This window comes from Actinia tenebrosa, unplaced genomic scaffold, assembly GCF_029948245.1.
Source record: "Actinia tenebrosa isolate PJP-AT-01 unplaced genomic scaffold, QUT_ActTen_1.0 PGA_scaffold1__47_contigs__length_23844297, whole genome shotgun sequence".
NCBI lineage: Eukaryota > Metazoa > Cnidaria > Anthozoa > Actiniaria > Actiniidae > Actinia > Actinia tenebrosa.
The window spans coordinates 11859135-11875484 of NW_028292578.1; the positions used below are offsets into that span (position 1 = coordinate 11859135).

The 16350-nt window shown below is 38.5% G+C and overlaps 1 protein-coding gene across 1 annotated transcript in view; it reads right to left on the minus strand.

Annotated features, from left to right (window-relative positions):
• LOC116304838 (unconventional myosin-IXb) overlaps positions 1–11417 on the minus strand; it is a 39258-nt gene extending 27841 nt beyond the window's left edge. Inside the window, exons 1-17 of the mRNA XM_089032218.1 lie at positions 11250–11417; positions 9393–10426; positions 7005–7099; positions 6821–6883; positions 6219–6318; positions 5622–5722; positions 5445–5499; positions 5290–5361; positions 4588–4677; positions 4177–4287; positions 3459–3593; positions 2988–3109; positions 2644–2782; positions 2007–2097; positions 1375–1470; positions 989–1029; positions 575–594 (exon numbers count right to left, since the gene is read on the minus strand). Coding sequence (XP_088888344.1) covers positions 575–594; positions 989–1029; positions 1375–1470; positions 2007–2097; positions 2644–2782; positions 2988–3109; positions 3459–3593; positions 4177–4287; positions 4588–4677; positions 5290–5361; positions 5445–5499; positions 5622–5722; positions 6219–6318; positions 6821–6883; positions 7005–7099; positions 9393–10220 — 2159 coding nt within the window. The 5' untranslated portion in view covers positions 10221–10426; positions 11250–11417. The remainder of the gene's footprint in view (positions 1–574; positions 595–988; positions 1030–1374; positions 1471–2006; positions 2098–2643; positions 2783–2987; positions 3110–3458; positions 3594–4176; positions 4288–4587; positions 4678–5289; positions 5362–5444; positions 5500–5621; positions 5723–6218; positions 6319–6820; positions 6884–7004; positions 7100–9392; positions 10427–11249) is intronic.
• Positions 11418–16350: the final 4933 nt, after the last annotated feature.

The following is a 16350-nucleotide window of genomic DNA, read 5'->3' on the forward strand; positions in this document are numbered from 1 at the left end:
TTAGAAATGGAATCTTGGGGTGGGGTCAGGCACTCTTGGATCCCCCTGGACACACCCATGATCTTTATGGCAAGGAAATCCTAAGGGGGGTTGGGTTAGGCACTGGATCCCCATGGACACACCCGTGATCTTTATGTCAAGGAAATATAAGGGGGGTTGGGTCAGGCACTGGATCCCCATGGACACACCCGTGATCTTTATGTCAAGGAAATATAAGGGGGGTTGGGTCAGGCACTGGATCCCCCTGGACACACCCGTGATCTTTATGGCAAGGAAATCCTAAGGGGGGTTGGGTCAGGCACTGGATCCCCCTGGACCCACTCGTGATCTTTATGGCAAGAAAATCCTAAGGGGGGATGGGTCAGGCACTGGATCCCCCTAGACACACCTGTGATTTTATGAAAAAGTGGAGGTAAAAGGAGAACCCTGAAGAAAAGGAAGAAATTAAACTCTTCACAAGAAATTATTATTGATGGAGCATAAAGAAATGAAGAGTGAGTACCATCAACGTGAGGGTACTTTTAAACTACATGGACCAGTTAAGAGTGTTGCCCATTGGCTGATGTAACCTCACCTGAATGATTTGGAAGAAGCCTGAAAAGTACGAACAAGTATGTTAATGAAATGATCTGAACTATGTTGGTGGGTGATAATTGGACAGCGTTGAAAATCATCAACTGTGGCCTAGCACAAGCGCACTCAAGTCTTCTTAAGTTTCCCCAGCTCCACCTTGCATGCCCTTTGCTGCAGAGCTCATGCTTAAGAAGGCCACATGTCATTCTCTAAAGAATGAGATTTTTTGTTTGAGATGTATCCATATTCATGTGTCTTATAATGCACATCCGTTAAACAAAGAAATCATACTCTAGGGGATGACATATGGTCTGAAATGGGAAAACATTGCACCAATACGAATTAGGATTTTTGTTGATATCTTCACATTCTTTAACATATCTTTAACACTAATGAAAAGAGTAAATCATGGTACCTTCCTTCTTCGAGCTGCTGTTCTCTCGCTTGCTTTTCCATCTAAAATGGTGACAGATATCAAGCAAAATCAGTTACATTTTTTTAGATTGTAAGAAAGAAGGAAGGAAAAAAAGAAATGAACAAATCATGAGTATTTATCTCAAATCTCATGATCTCAAATGTTCGCAATAAAGAATGAAACAATACTCAAGAGTATAGTACAGTCTACAGAGGCTTTTCACCATCACATGATGGCAGCCATGACAGGAGGCAGGAACAAAAATTGAATCTGGTCTAATTTTAATTACATGAGAAAGAATTCAGTTTCCCAGGGGAAAACGGCTCTATTGTTGTGCCTCCTGTCATGGCTGTCAACACGTGATGGTGCAAAACCTATATACTCACTTGTTCTGAACATTCTCCCAGACACAATGAAGGCATGTACAGCCTTGAAGAATGCCCTCAGAACTGACCAGCGATATACCGCCATTGGGTCAGCACCTACGAACACAGCCAACAAAATATATACCATTACTATTGCTCTCTTGGATGGGTTTCTTGTGGGAAAACTGAAAGAGGGGAAACTGGGGAGGGTAATATGGGTTATAAATTTATGTCCAAGTGGAGTGCCATAGCCCCCTTGCATGTGACGTCAAAGGAGCTAAATTTGGAAAACAAAACAAAAGAATTTCCGGAGAATTGGAAACCTATTGTTATGTTCTCCAAATTGAGCTGCATTCCGATGTAAAACATGAAAATATTCCACTTTACAGTTGTGTTCAGTGACCATGAATAATAGTTCCAAGTTGAGGTTGGAGTTTCCGCGCATAGCAAAACTATAGTTTATCATGCGCAGCAACTCCAGCCTTGGCATGGAACTATTATTCATGGTCACTGAACCGAACTGTAAAATGGAATATTACTACCATAATGTGTCCAGTCCTATTTTTACCACAGGAACCCCAATGCCCTAGTTTTGGTCAATACTGTGGATGGAGCTAGAGATACATGATTGACACTTAAATCACATGACTTACCAATAAGTTCCCGGATGAACTTTAGATTACTGCTCTTTAGTATGCTGAGTATATCTGGTCTCATTAAATCTCTGTTCTTGTCTAGAAAGCCCTGTGGGGGAATAGAGGATACAAGTTGACATGATTTACATGTCATATCTACAATATTTGCTCCACTAGCACCAACATTATTTTCATATTTAAAACACTTAACATGCAACAATCAGGGTGGCAAAAAGTTTCTGTGTGATGTGCGATAGCGCCCTGGGGGGGTACTCTTGTCCGTTTAGGGTAGGGATGTGCCGCTGAGCCCTCTGAACCCTGACCCTGTTCCAGAGTAAAATCGCTGAAATTCATACCCTATTCCAGAGCAAGATTGCTGAAAACCATACTCTGTTCCGGTATTGTGAAAATAGATACCCTGTTCCAGAGAGGAGAGAGTGTGATTTCATATGCCCTATTCCAGAGTGAGCGTGATTTTATATACCCTGTTCCAGAGTAGAATCGCTGAAAACCATACCCTGTTTGGTAGCACATACCTATATAGCAAATATAGGGGAGTACCCCCCTCCCCCCCGGGGATAGCACACTGGCCACCTTGCTCATAACCAATCAAAACACAGATCTATACTAAAGTATAATAATTATTGATAATTACAGTAATCTGATATTCAACATTCCCTGCGTAGTGCTTGACCATGAATGAAGGATTTATGAGTGAGAGCTCATAGTATTGGTTCGCTGAATGAGTCTTGTTTATCTTGTTGAGGAGAGAGAACTTGGTTGCACCAGGAAAACTGGAAGAAAAGTTTTGAATGAAAGGAAGAAGTGAGCCAGGACAGACAGACAGTGAGACAAGCAGAGAAAGAAAAAGCCATACAGAAAGTCTGATACACACAGACGGACAGAGAGAAAAACAAACAGACAGACAGAGAAAGATAGACATGGAAAGACATTATGAGAGACACAGAGGACAGACAAACAAACAGAGACAAAACTTACCTGCTCTCCTCATCAATCAGAGGCATGATTCCTGTAGGACGACCAGAGATCAACTCTATACAGCCATAGTTATCAACAAACTCAACATTCCTCCAAAGGATGCCTTCACTGTTGTATTCATCCTTTGAAAAACAATAAAGAACTTAGAGAAACCCGGAAATTGAAACTTATGACTCACCTTATACTTTGGACATTTTTTTAAATTTTAGACTGTAATGCATCATAAATGATTATGACAACGATGATGATGTTAATGGTACTGCTGGCAGGTGATGATGCCAATGATGAAAAAGATGATGGATTGTAAAAAAAATGATGATGAAAATGTGATGGTGATGATAACGATAATGATGATGATGATGGTGATTCTGATAATGATGATGATGACAGCGACAAGAGATGATGATGATGATGATGAATGATGGTAGTAATGGTGGTGGTTCTTGTGGTATTGATGGCTAACTTTCTTACTTGTTCCAGCCTAAAAATATGTTGGTTGAAGTAGTACTGCAACTTCTCATTGGCAAAATTAATGCACAACTGCTCAAAGCTGTTGTACAGAAAATCCTCAAATCCAAAGATATCTAAAACACCAATGGAACACCACTACAAGACAAGACAAAGACAACATCTTAAATGTTGATAACAGAGGTATGTGAGGTATGTTAAATTTGGGTAGTGATGGCTGGGTGGAAGAATGATAAATTTGGGTAGAAGTAATTGGGTACCAGAATGGTAATATTTGGGTAGTGGTGTCAGGTGGCAGAATGGTAAATTTGGGTAGAGGTAATTGGGTACCAGAATGGTAATTTGGGTAGTGGTGTTCAGGTGGCAGAATGGTAAATTTGGGTGGAGATGGTGGGGGTACAATGGTAAATTAGGGTAGTGGTGGGAAAGAGACAAGGTGGTTGTGGTGAATGGTGGTGCAGATAAGGTCTAGTTGAGTGGAGATTGGGCAGTGTTTTTTGGGGGGAGAGTAGGCATTTTAGTGGTTGAAGGAAAGGGTATGAGGAGAATTTGGGTAGCGACACTAAGGATATACAAGACTAACTATTTGTCCCACCATCAGCTTATCAACTCAAATGCCTATCCACGATGCACCACAGATTGTTGGGATGGAAGCAGGTAGACTCAGGGCCCCTCAGAATCCACTCCTTACATCAGGCATACATGTGGCATGTTTGCTTACCTCTTTGTGACGTTGCTGTTTAATCACCAACACATGGTTGACTTGCAGTACAATCCAGTCAAATAATGCACCGTAGAGAGCTTTAGCCATAGCATCCCTTGTTGCTAAGGCCTGGAAATATACGAAATAGAAGGGTCAAGTCTCAGCCTCTGGTTTAACAAATATAAATTTGAAATGGAGTACTGTATGTGTCTATATACTGTGATATAAACATGCTGAGAGCAATAGAGACAAAAACATGAGGCATATTACTTTTATAAAATAGAATAAACATTTGAGCTGAGTGTGAGTGCATTTTCTGTCCTCTGATATAAACATGCTTTGTCAAACATTTCAACCAATCAGAGCATACATCCCATATGCCCATAGAGATTGCCTTTTCATAATAATACATACTATAAAGTTTCATACCTCTTGATACTTGTATGGTACGATGAACTGCTCTCCTCTTGTGACTTGTTTTCTTGTCGTCAGGACATCTATCAACTTCTCTTCTGTTACCTGATCCACAACACACAACATAGAAAAGGGTTAGTGAATGATGAATGGGAAAACTATCTAATGTGGGAGCACCCCCCCCCCCCCCCCCCCTACCACCTCCTCATGGCAATAAAATGGCAGCTTTTTAGAATTTATATGGTAATTTTAATTTTTTAATTGAGTTAGCCACACCCTGACTTAGATCAGCCCAGAGGTTGTTTCAGGGTTCAATCTGTGAGTTAGCCATGCCCTGACTTAGATCAGCTCAGAGGTTGTTTCAGGGTTTGATCTGTGAGTTAGCCATGCCCTGACTTAGATCAGCCCAGAGGTTGTTTCAGGGTCTGATCTGTGAGGCTGTTATCCATGCCCTGACTTAGATCAGCTCAGAGGTTGTTTCAGGGTTCAATCTGTGAGTTAGCCCTGCCCTGACTTAGATCAACCCAGAGGTTGTTTCAGGGTTCAATCTGTGAGTTAGCCATGCCCTGACTTTGATCAACCCAGAGGTTGTTTCAGGGTTTGATCTGTGAGTTAGCCATGCCCTGACTTAGATCAGCCCTGACGTGGTTTCAGAGTACTGATAAAAATTGGACAGTTCAATTTTTTTCTTCTTCATTGAATTAGAGATTCACTCACCATCAGAAGATCTGAAATAATCTTCAATATATGTATGTTTTGGACTTCGACAGTTTCCTCATCTCCTGGTTTCTATGACAACCAATAGCATAGATCATTAGATACAGAATGTTTGGGGGTTCTTTTCATAAGTAAGGGACACTAACTGTACTTACTTGGACAAATCGAATGTTACCAATGTGAAGCACTGCTGACAATGCTTTGAATATCCTGCAGTGTGAAAAATGAATGAATGAAAGAATGAGAAAATGAAGATTCTTGTAAATGAGTGACTAATAGACTGACTGACTGACTGTCTGTCTGTCCGTCCTGCCAATCCGCTGTGTACTTACCTCTCTTGTACATCAGTGCTGAACCCAACCATGTCCATTGATTGCTTGAGACGCAGGTACTCATAACACTCATCTATTCCTTCTATGGTATAACATTTACTCTAAAAACACAATGAAGAGAGTTTTCACTCACGTGACAAGGTGTACCAAACAATAGAAACTTTCTGCACAGTTTTTGCATAAATAGAGTTCAATTCCCCGATAAAAAATGCATTGTTTTGGTGAAAGGCATGTGGAATGTGTTTCCAATTTTGATTATAATTCTGTCAATAGTACAGTAAGTCACCCTCTACATTTATCAAATGAAAGGGAAACTTCCATTTACTTTTACACTTTGGTGTTTTGACAGCATCAAATCACCAAATTCCAATCAAAATGTAAATGTGTAGTTCCAGAAATTATCCAAACCCCCCCCCCCCCCCAAGAAGGAATTATCCTTCAGACCCCTCCCCCCCCTTCATACACACACCCAGAAATTCCAATTTTCTTCCATACAAACTTTGTAATTTTGTTCTTTCTTTGACCCCCCTACCCCTCGAAAATTCCAAATTCCTCTGTGGGGGAGGGGGTGAGGGGTGTATGGATAATTGTTAATACCTGGTTAAGATAGTAATAATCCTGGGGATCTGCGAGGTACAGTGCCTCCTTAAGCTCTGGTGGTGCTCCAGCCAATAGATAATAAAACACATGATAATTTCTATTTAAAAAAAAACACATGTAGAGGAAATTTTAAGAAAATTATTAGTTGGTAGAGTGTTGGTGGTTACTGATTATTGGTAGGTTATTGATTATTGATGGATTGTAGGTAGGTTATAGGTAATGTGTTTACTGTTTATTGGTAGGTTGTTGGTAGGGTGTTGGTAGGTTATTGGTAGGTTGTTGGTAGGTTATTGGTAGGTTGTTGGTAGGGTGTTGGTAGGTTATTGGTAGGTTGTTGGTAGGGTGTTGGTAGGTTATTGGTAGGTTGTTGGTAAGGTGTTGGTAGGTTATTAGTAGGGTGAGAGTAGATTGTTGGTAGGTTACAGATAGGATGTTGGTAGATTGATGGTAGGTTATTGGTAGGGTGTCAGTAGATTGTTGTTAGGTTACAAATACGGTGTTGGTAGATTGTTGGTTACATTATTGGTAAGGTGTCAGTAGGGTGTTGGAAGGTTATTACTATAAGGTGTTGTGAACAAAAAATCACACAAGAAACTAACCTTTCTTCAGGAGCTTGAGAAACAATCCTTGATTTCTCAAGTAAATATTTCCTTAGTTCAGCACTACACACAAGAAGGAAAACCCATTATATACTATTATTATTATTATTATTATTACAAAATATTAAAGTAATTGATTGCTTGAATACTCCTGGGAATAATATAACAAGTTATTCTAACTTACCCTGACACGACACCATCTTCTCTGAACTTTATTTGTGTAAACTTCCCAAAACGACTGGAATTATTGTTATAAGCAGTCTTAGCATTGCCAAATGCCTGCAAGGAATCAAAGTTTAAAATTTATTAAACCTTCTCTTTTGTTTATTTTAGCAACTACAATTCCAAATACTCTCTCTTTGGCAGAGTTATGGGCATATTGTAAAACTACACAACATACATGTACTCTCTTCAGACCCCCCCCCCCCCCCCCCAACCCCTTGGAAATCCCAATCCCCTTCTGTGGGGGGAGGTATGGATATTTTCTGGAACTACACAATATACCCTCCTCAGACCCTCCCCAACCCTTGGAAATTCCAATCCTCCTCTGTGGGGGGGAGGTATGGATATTTTCTGGAACTACACAATATACCCTCCTCAGACCCTCCCCACCCCTTGGAAATCCCAATCCTCCTCTGTGGGGGGGAGGTATGGATATTTTCTGGAACTACATAATATACCCTCCTCAGACCCTCCCCACCCCTTGGAAATCCCAATCCTCCTCTGTGGGGGGAGGTATGGATATTTTCTGGAACTACACAATATACCCTCCTCAGACCCTCCCCACCCCTTGGAAATTCCAATACCCCTCTGAGGGGGAGGTATGGATATTTTCTGGAACTACACGATACACCCTCCTCAGACCCTCCCACCCCTTGAAAATCCCAATCCCCCTCTTTAGAGGAGGTACAGTATAGATATTTTCTACACCTGACACATGTAGAATTTTTTTAACACATTAATCATAAAAATAAAAACAAAAAAACTAGTTAAGATATTTGATGACAGAATCTTAAGTGCCGTGAAATACAGCTACAAACAAATTGAAAGACAGGAATCTCGCTTTAGCTTTTAATACATTAAAAACATGTGGTTTTAATGGTCAACCACATTAGAAGTAATGATAAACCAAATGGGCCCAAGTTAACGTGTAGTTATGCAATATGTGGAAATATATATAATATAGAATATTGTGGAAATGGAATGAAACAGAATAGAATCGAAAGAAATTAAATAACTACAGAGATTCGATGACATCTTGGATCACTAGTTTTTCTCATAAATTCAATTTCTATAAAAATAGAATAAAGAAATAATATAATAGGTGAGTATGAAATGGAGTAGAATGAAACAGAACAGGAAAAAATTATAACAGAATGGAATAGAATGGAATAGAATGAAACAGAATAGAATGGAATGGGATAGAAGGGCATGGAAAAGAATGGGATGTGATGGAAAATAGAATACAATAAAAAAGTATAGTTCCAAGGAAACAGAATGATAGAATGGAAAAATAGAGTGGTGTTGGTTTCTATAACTAGACATAATATTTAAAAATGTTGCCATTGTGATGTTAATCTGCCAACCGTTTTGACAATAGCTTTTTGTCACTTTGCTTTATCAGATTGTCCAATAGATATCAGGTTGGTAATTTAAATAACGATCAACCAAAACATAGTTTGTCATCTTACGCCCACCTATTGGCCAATTATTATGATATATGCATAATGCCTAGTTTGATCTACAAATACGTAAATTACAATGATGGAAATTTTAATCAAACATGGATGTAGCGTTATAAAAATGACAATATTAACTTACAATCATTTACAGTAAATTGGCATATTCCTTATTTACTTCATAAGAATTCTTTTCAATTTTTTCGAACTAAATTTTTTCCAATCTAAAAAGTTTTTTCTAATCAAAGACATTTTTTTTATTTAAAATTTTTATGCACTAAATTGAAATATAGATACAATGGATATGATTTATCACTGCAACTCTAATGGTTTAAATCTTAGAATGTGCCAAAAAGGGTTATTATTTGTGGGTTAGTTGGCAAATCCCTTGTAATAGATATAACAATGTTTTGATTTATGACACCCCTTTAATTACACCATATGTGGATTATATTACGACTTCAATAAGATACAATCACAATTGTGTTGGTTTTAAGCACATGCAGTCCCTTGTATATTATGACTATATCTTAAAAGCGCCCCTGATATAGCAAGCAATCATTGTGAAAAACAACCTACCCTTCCCCCCTCAGGTTGAAAATCACTCCCCCTCGCCTCCGCTACGCGTCACGCTTCTCCTAACACTTCTCTTGTGTTCTGCCAACCCCCACGTGCTTTATAACAGGACACAGCACGCACCCCCGATTTCTATTTCTTTACTAGTAAGAAAATAACTAGTGAATAACAGCTATTAATGACGAATATCTGTCAAACACTCTATATAACTGTATAAGCAATAACAGTTATGTATAATTAATAAGAATATTTTGGAGCTTGAGTCTATAACCCATTACAGCAGAGTTAAAGAGGAAAACTAATCCAACAGAACTTACCTCCAAGACAGGACCAACCCCTAGGACAGTTTTCTCGATTGTAGTAGCTTGCGACTTCTGACTCAATGCAGTCAGATGATGCACAATAAGTTTAGTACTCTCTGTTTTCCCTGAACCACTTTCTCCACTGATTACAATACATTGGTTCTTTTTTTCTTTCAACATACGATGAAATGAAATATCGGCGATAGCAAAAATATGAGGTGGCAATGTACCAAGATTTTTGTTATTGTATGCCGTAATGAATTTAGGGTTATATATGGGGAAAAACCGAAATGGATTGACTGACAGGAGAATTTCTCCTACGTAAGTGTAAATTCGTCCTTCCTCAAATCTTTCTTGCAAGTGCTTGAGAAGCATCCCTTCATCCAGATTTGGCAGTTCACACAAATCATCATCATCAAGCCTTGATTCTAAATCAAATTGAAAATTCGGCATCGTTCTGATACTTTCGTGACAGTCCATCCAATTTTGCCGTAGTGGTTCTACCTTACTTTCCACAGAATCTGGTGGCTTCTTTTCTCTGATAAACAATCTATATGATGTTCTTGCAGATGGTGTAAGATTCTCCCAATCTTTTATTAACTGAATTGGAAAATCAGAATCCTGTAAAACCTTTTCTGATTCATGCTCCAATACACTATTTCGATAGCAGACTTCAACCAGTTCAAAATTCTCCGAGCATTCACTTATAGAAAGCTTGGAGAGGCAAACTTGGATGGCTTCTTGCGAAGTCACAAACTCTCCAACGGAGATGGCCGTAGATTGTACTGTGGGACTTAAGAGACCTGGAAAAATCCTTAAAACATGCTGACTTCCAATATTCATTTTGCCAACCACAAGTCTTGATATGAAAATTCCCAGACAGAATCTGACCTCTTTTGATGGCAGTTCATGGTTTTTACCGTTTACTAAATTTTAAGTATATTAATAGTTCTCGAAGATTTTCTGATATATTGTATTTCCGTTGTGGAAAAAGTCAATGATCTATGATGTAATGATCAGGTTTTGTGAATATTCACGTTCTTGCACAGCTGAAAACGAAAATGAAATGTTGAAATAATTAAGCTTATGTACAAACGACACAATAAATGTTGTCTCTAATGTCCAAAATAACACACAACACAGGACACATTTCTGGAAATTTAATAGCCGAACTACGTAATCTTACATTAAATAATACAATGCAATAGCAAAATAAAAATATAACCGATTCTTGACAAAGACTTGAATTATTTGATCAAAATTACCATAAATATAAATACTAAACTACGACTTGGGTTCTTAAACTCTTATGAAACAATAATTTACGACCAGAAAGACGTTATCTTTGCCAATAAGCACTAATATAGCTATTTATTCGATAAGAAAGAAAGGTTTATTAACCGCAGTCTGTAATTTTTCAACATGAAAGGTCTAAGGGTGAAGCTGAAAGAAGGCAAATATTTGAACACCAAAACACAACAGATAACAAGCGAATTTCGAGCCGTACAAACGTTATAATGGACTTACGAATTTTTAAAAGTACTTCGGAACCGCTGAGGCTGAGTTCAGGGATAAATAAACCTTTCGCATAGTTCTACTTATTCCGTAAATTTTTAGTACACTGAAGTTATAAAACAATAGAGAATCACGCTACATTATACAAGATTATTTCTCCGACGAATGAATGAAATAGTATCTTCTAAGCTCCCTGGAGGTTCATAAAAGCTCATTTAAACATGTTTGCATTTATAGGGAAAAGAAATCCAGTCTTTAAAGGTTTTAAAGAGAGAATTAGCACATATTTATAGTGGGATTGGTGAATTCTTCCACATATGAAGTCTACAAAGAGGCGCATGTACTGACAATACAAACCTTTTATCTGAAGTATTTATCAACTTCGGTCTCTTTTATCAACCTAGTTTTTATCCATTCCCTCTGTAAGCCTGTAGAGCTTCAAAAGAGCCAGCAATAAGGAGTTTTTCGGCATTAAAAAGTCAAGGAAATTAAAGAAACCTGATATGATTTTTCAATCTACCGGAAACTACGCCACTAAGTCGGCAAGGGGTCATCGCCAAAAACAGCATGCGCAAACAATCGTTCTTACAAAATTTTCATCAAATTTCCTAAAATTAACCCACGTTAAACTACCTTAATTATCAAGTTTATTTTAAAATTTTGATACCATTCCTTAGAAAATTTATTCCTCTTTGGACAGTATGAATTTCAAAGCTGGGTAATCTCTAATTGCTTTGAAAAAAATATTTTCTATGACATTCCAAAAACCGCCAACTCTTGGAGAGTGTCACACCTTGAAGCGTCTGTGAACTTGGTGACCTCATCACATGGCTCAGCTATGACGTTAGTTCATTGTTATATCGTGGACTTTCTGTTATATCGAGCTTTTATTTAATACGAGGTTTGGTTTTAGACATAACGACATAATACAAAAATTGTTGTCACGGAAATAAGGAGATGAAACAAGACGATTGGGGGAGACGGAAAAGTTTTAGCGAAATGGGTGAAAACCACTTTTTTTGCAGTCACAACACGGCAACAATTTCTGTCACGGCCATTATAACTCGCCTTCATTATGCTTATTTAAGGTGTTTGAAAAATTCGCTAAAATTCGTAGTTCAATGTCGAGTCCTTTTTCACAATTTCAAATGAGAACCTCCACGTTTTTATAATGAAATATGTTTATTACTTCTCGCACAATGCGTTAGATCTGACGTCTGTATTTTAGATAAAGCTGTTTTGCCAAGGATGACAAGGATATCTCATCCAAAGGTCGAGCTTCAGCAAGCCAACCCAAAAAAATTGGCAAACACTTTTTTTTAATTGAATATCCTCCAAATTTTATGTATACATTTAATCACTTGGAGAAAAAGTCTGCGGTGCGACACTGCCGTGACCGTGACTGCCCTTTAACTAGCGTTTTGATTGGAGAGAAAGGAGAGGCTGACTCACGCGTCTTGACTGGTTCAAGTGTGAAATCAGCATTGCATCCATGTAGATAACGACTCATACCGGCACTCTAATGAGACAGTTTAAGAGTCTGACATTTCATCAGGGTTGCCATCATTGTTATATCAGCCGGACTCGGTAGGTCTTCAAATAGATCTATCTTTCCCAATGAATACGATGGGTAGGACAGAAGGGGGTTAAATGGGGATTAAAATACAACACTATAGCATAGTTAACTATGACTATAGGGAGTATAGCAAACACAGATTAAAAATCAACCACTCCCAAATCCATTGTTTGATGTAGGTTCTTAAATTCGGCGGAAAACCCAGATTCTTAAAGCCGGGGGCGGAATGGATATCAAAAGGGGAGAGCGTGGCTGTTATAAACCCGGGATAGGTTTTTAATTACTTTTCCTTAGACTTGCCCGAAAGAACGCATGGTATGAAAACAATACTATCTTTTTATTTCTATCGGAACAATATACAGCGCAAACCACAGGTAGCCCAAGCTTGGTTTCTGTGGTGTCCTGTTATAAGGAAATGTATGGGGAATCATCAAAAATTTCAATAAAATCATCAAAACGTGAAATAAAGCCTCAAAATTTTACCCTATCATTGAGAAATAGCACTTCTTTCGCTCTGCGTGGTTATTTTTTGAATTTAGCCCGTTTTAAGGATTTTTTCCCTAATTCTTACTGGTGGGGAAAAAAATCCTTAAAACGGGCTAAATTCAAAAAATAACCACGCAGAGCGAAAGAAGTGCTATTTCTCAATGATAGGGTAAAATTTCGAGGCTTTATTTCACGTTTTGATGATCTTATTGAAATTTTTGATGATTCCCCATACATTTCCTTATAACAGGACACCACAGAAACCAAGCTTGGGCTACCTGTGCTATTACCCGAAGTTATTATAACCCCGAAGTTTCAACTTGTCAACTATGGTATGGATCCAAAATTTATAATTGAGCCTTAAATCTTTTCACTCAGCCTTAGATGATGTAGGCAAGAATATATAAAAAATAACTTTAGGTCTGACCCACAACCCCAACCCGAAAATTACTCAAAAGAGCCGTACTCCCTCGTACTTATTCTGAAGCCTTACGTAAGAACATAATATCGATGATGGCAATGAAACTGATGGATAGCATCTCACCTTTTTCCTCCTCTGCAATCAATTCATCCTCTTCAAATTCACTAAGAAATCTTGAACGTTCCGTTTTGGTTGTGGTCTCCGTGTACTTTCTGGCATCAGAGGCTTTACTTTTTTCATCTTCCTCAACAAGATAAAGGCCGTTCCTTCCATAGTCTGCTTTTCTTTTCAAGGTACACTTTGCATCGTTTTTGATGTCCATCGGCGAAGATTCTTCACTACAACTACTCTCGTATACATCCTCCGGGGCTGATGGTTTGTCGTTGCTAAAAAATTAAGGAAAAACCAAGTTCATTAGCTACATTAATACTAAAAGTAATAAGAATTTATAGTCAGAATGATCAATTGGTATATCAAGAAATTACCCCGAGACTTGCCATTCTTTTATTTTTCTTTCTATTCGCCTAAGTGCCGTCTGTTTAGTTGGCCCTGTTCCGTTGCCAATGGATGTATAGTAGGCCTTTTCGACAGGACCGAGCTGGTCGGCCATAAGCTCAAAGTAACTAAGTACTCGTTTGGGAAGACATCCAACTTTGCTCACTGCTTCCCTTACCAGCTGTAGCTCGAGGTTTCTGTTTTTGGATTTTATTTCAGATTTGCTAGACTTGCCTTTATCGCGGTCTGCTTTTCGCTTTTGCCTGGTTTTTGGCGTAAAGAAAATCCTTTCCAGCCTTTCCAACTCTTTGTCTCCTTGGTCTTCTGGATTCACTACAGGCTCTCCCGCAAAAGCAGCTTCGAGAAATATGTTTCTTCCCTCCATGGAGCCAAGAAACTTCAACCACACACATGAACTCCAGGCTGTATTTATACAGAATTAAGTGTGAACATACCTTTGAGCCTCTCAGACTTACACTTGAAAAAAAATGTGTAGTTTCTTTCATATATTGCACAAAACAGAGAAATGCGAAGACAAATCTGCTCAATCATATCCTAAAAGCTGTGTAAACAATTACACCCCCTATTATGGTGTCGTTACAAAATATGAACCTCCTTTGACAAAGTCTTACCTGCGTCAGCATCAGATCTTTTTCGCACTATTTCTCGTCCCTTCTTGTGTCATGAATTAAAGCGAGCTTCATGCACGAGATGACAACTTGTTCAAAAACTACATTATAACCTTTGAACAATATAATGTGCTAATTATTTTTTGCCAAGGTTAAATATCCGAAGCCGAGAAATTACTCGATTGTAGATTCACGCTATTGTCATCAAGCACGATACAATGCTCTTACCTATGCATTTTTGGCACACACGATAGCAGAATTGCATATAATCTCGTGAATACTACGCTGTATCTTCTGAAAAGCTAATTCTCAACAACCGCTCTAAACAAGATGGCGCCTCCGGTTTTGCCAACGTTCTTCATTCTTGCTTACTTTGTTCTCCTCCAATTTTTGAAGCTTCGAGATGCCGGGAATGACTTCCCAGCTTTCCCGTTTCATCTTTTCAGTCAAATCTTCTTCGTCTTGATATGTATTATTCGCGTTTTGGACATGTGTAAAACAAATGATGTCATTGATCGATTTGGCCTTACAGGAATCGCAGAACCTAATGGAGGCCGTGACTATTATCATTACATTGCTAGCTTTCCCATTAAATTCTGGTATCTAACTGGCGAGACACTTCAGACATTTGGTGAGGTCGTTGTGGACATGCGAATGTCAATAATATTGCACGACAGGACATACCGTCGCAACAGAGTCCGTCGCAGGATACGAGTTCAAAGATTGAATATTACAAACAGACTCCTCCTAGTGTTTATTTGGCTGAGAAGATATCTTAGAATGCAAACCCTGGCCATGATGTTTAAAGTGGACATAACATATGTAAGCAAAACAATACAAGAAATAGTTTCTCTTCTACTTGAGAAATATTCACGACAAGTCGTTTGGCCAACTTTAGCAGAGTTGAGAGGTTGGCTGGGGCACTGGAAAAAATTTCCGTCCTGTGTTGGGATAATTGATGCAACGACTCATCCAATATGGCGACCATCTCAACGACAGGCAATGTTTTATAGAGGCGACAAAAAGAAACACTTCATGTCAAGCCACATCATCGTTACTCCAGATGGGATGATAGTTCATTGTTCGGCTGCGTAAGTACTTACTACTGTTTTATTTTGGTAAACTTGGAAATGATATTTATTGCTGAAATATCATAAAAGTGAACGATTAAAAATTCGTCCGGTGGGTGTGAAGCCAGCCTATGCGTCCAGGTTTTGCTTTAGATTTATTACTGAGTTTTATATTCCCTACATTTTTAGATTCCCCGGACATCTCAACGACACTAATGGATTTAACATGATGCCAAGGATTGGTCCGCAGTGTGCTCTAGATCTACCTGTTGGCTGCCATATTATTTCTGACAACGGTTATCCTCCCCATCCTGCTCTGATTAAACCTAAAAGAAGAGCCCAAATCAATGGAAACCCAAGACTACAGGAGATGAACAGGGAGCTCACTAGCTGTCGGATTAAAGTGGAACACGACATAGGATTCTTTAAAACGTATCGCTGCATTTCTGAACGTTGGAGGCACCCTCGTGCTTTTCTCCCTATCGTTATACATTGTTGCGCTTCTTTGAGTAATCGGAGATTGCGTTTCTTACAAAATACGTATTAAACAACAGCTTCAATGTATTGAAATACCGTTTTCAGTCATAAGTTGTAGTGGGTGAATTTTTGGTTTTGTTTCTCTGATTCTCTCACACTGAAACCCTCATTCACAAAGGGAACAATGTTTTTGAGTCTGCCACGATAAAAAAGTCAGTTCTGTTTTGCAAATGACCTTCATCATTAATACGCACTAAATATTTTGTAGTTTACGCTGTCTTGTTCTTGAAATAAAGGTTAAAAA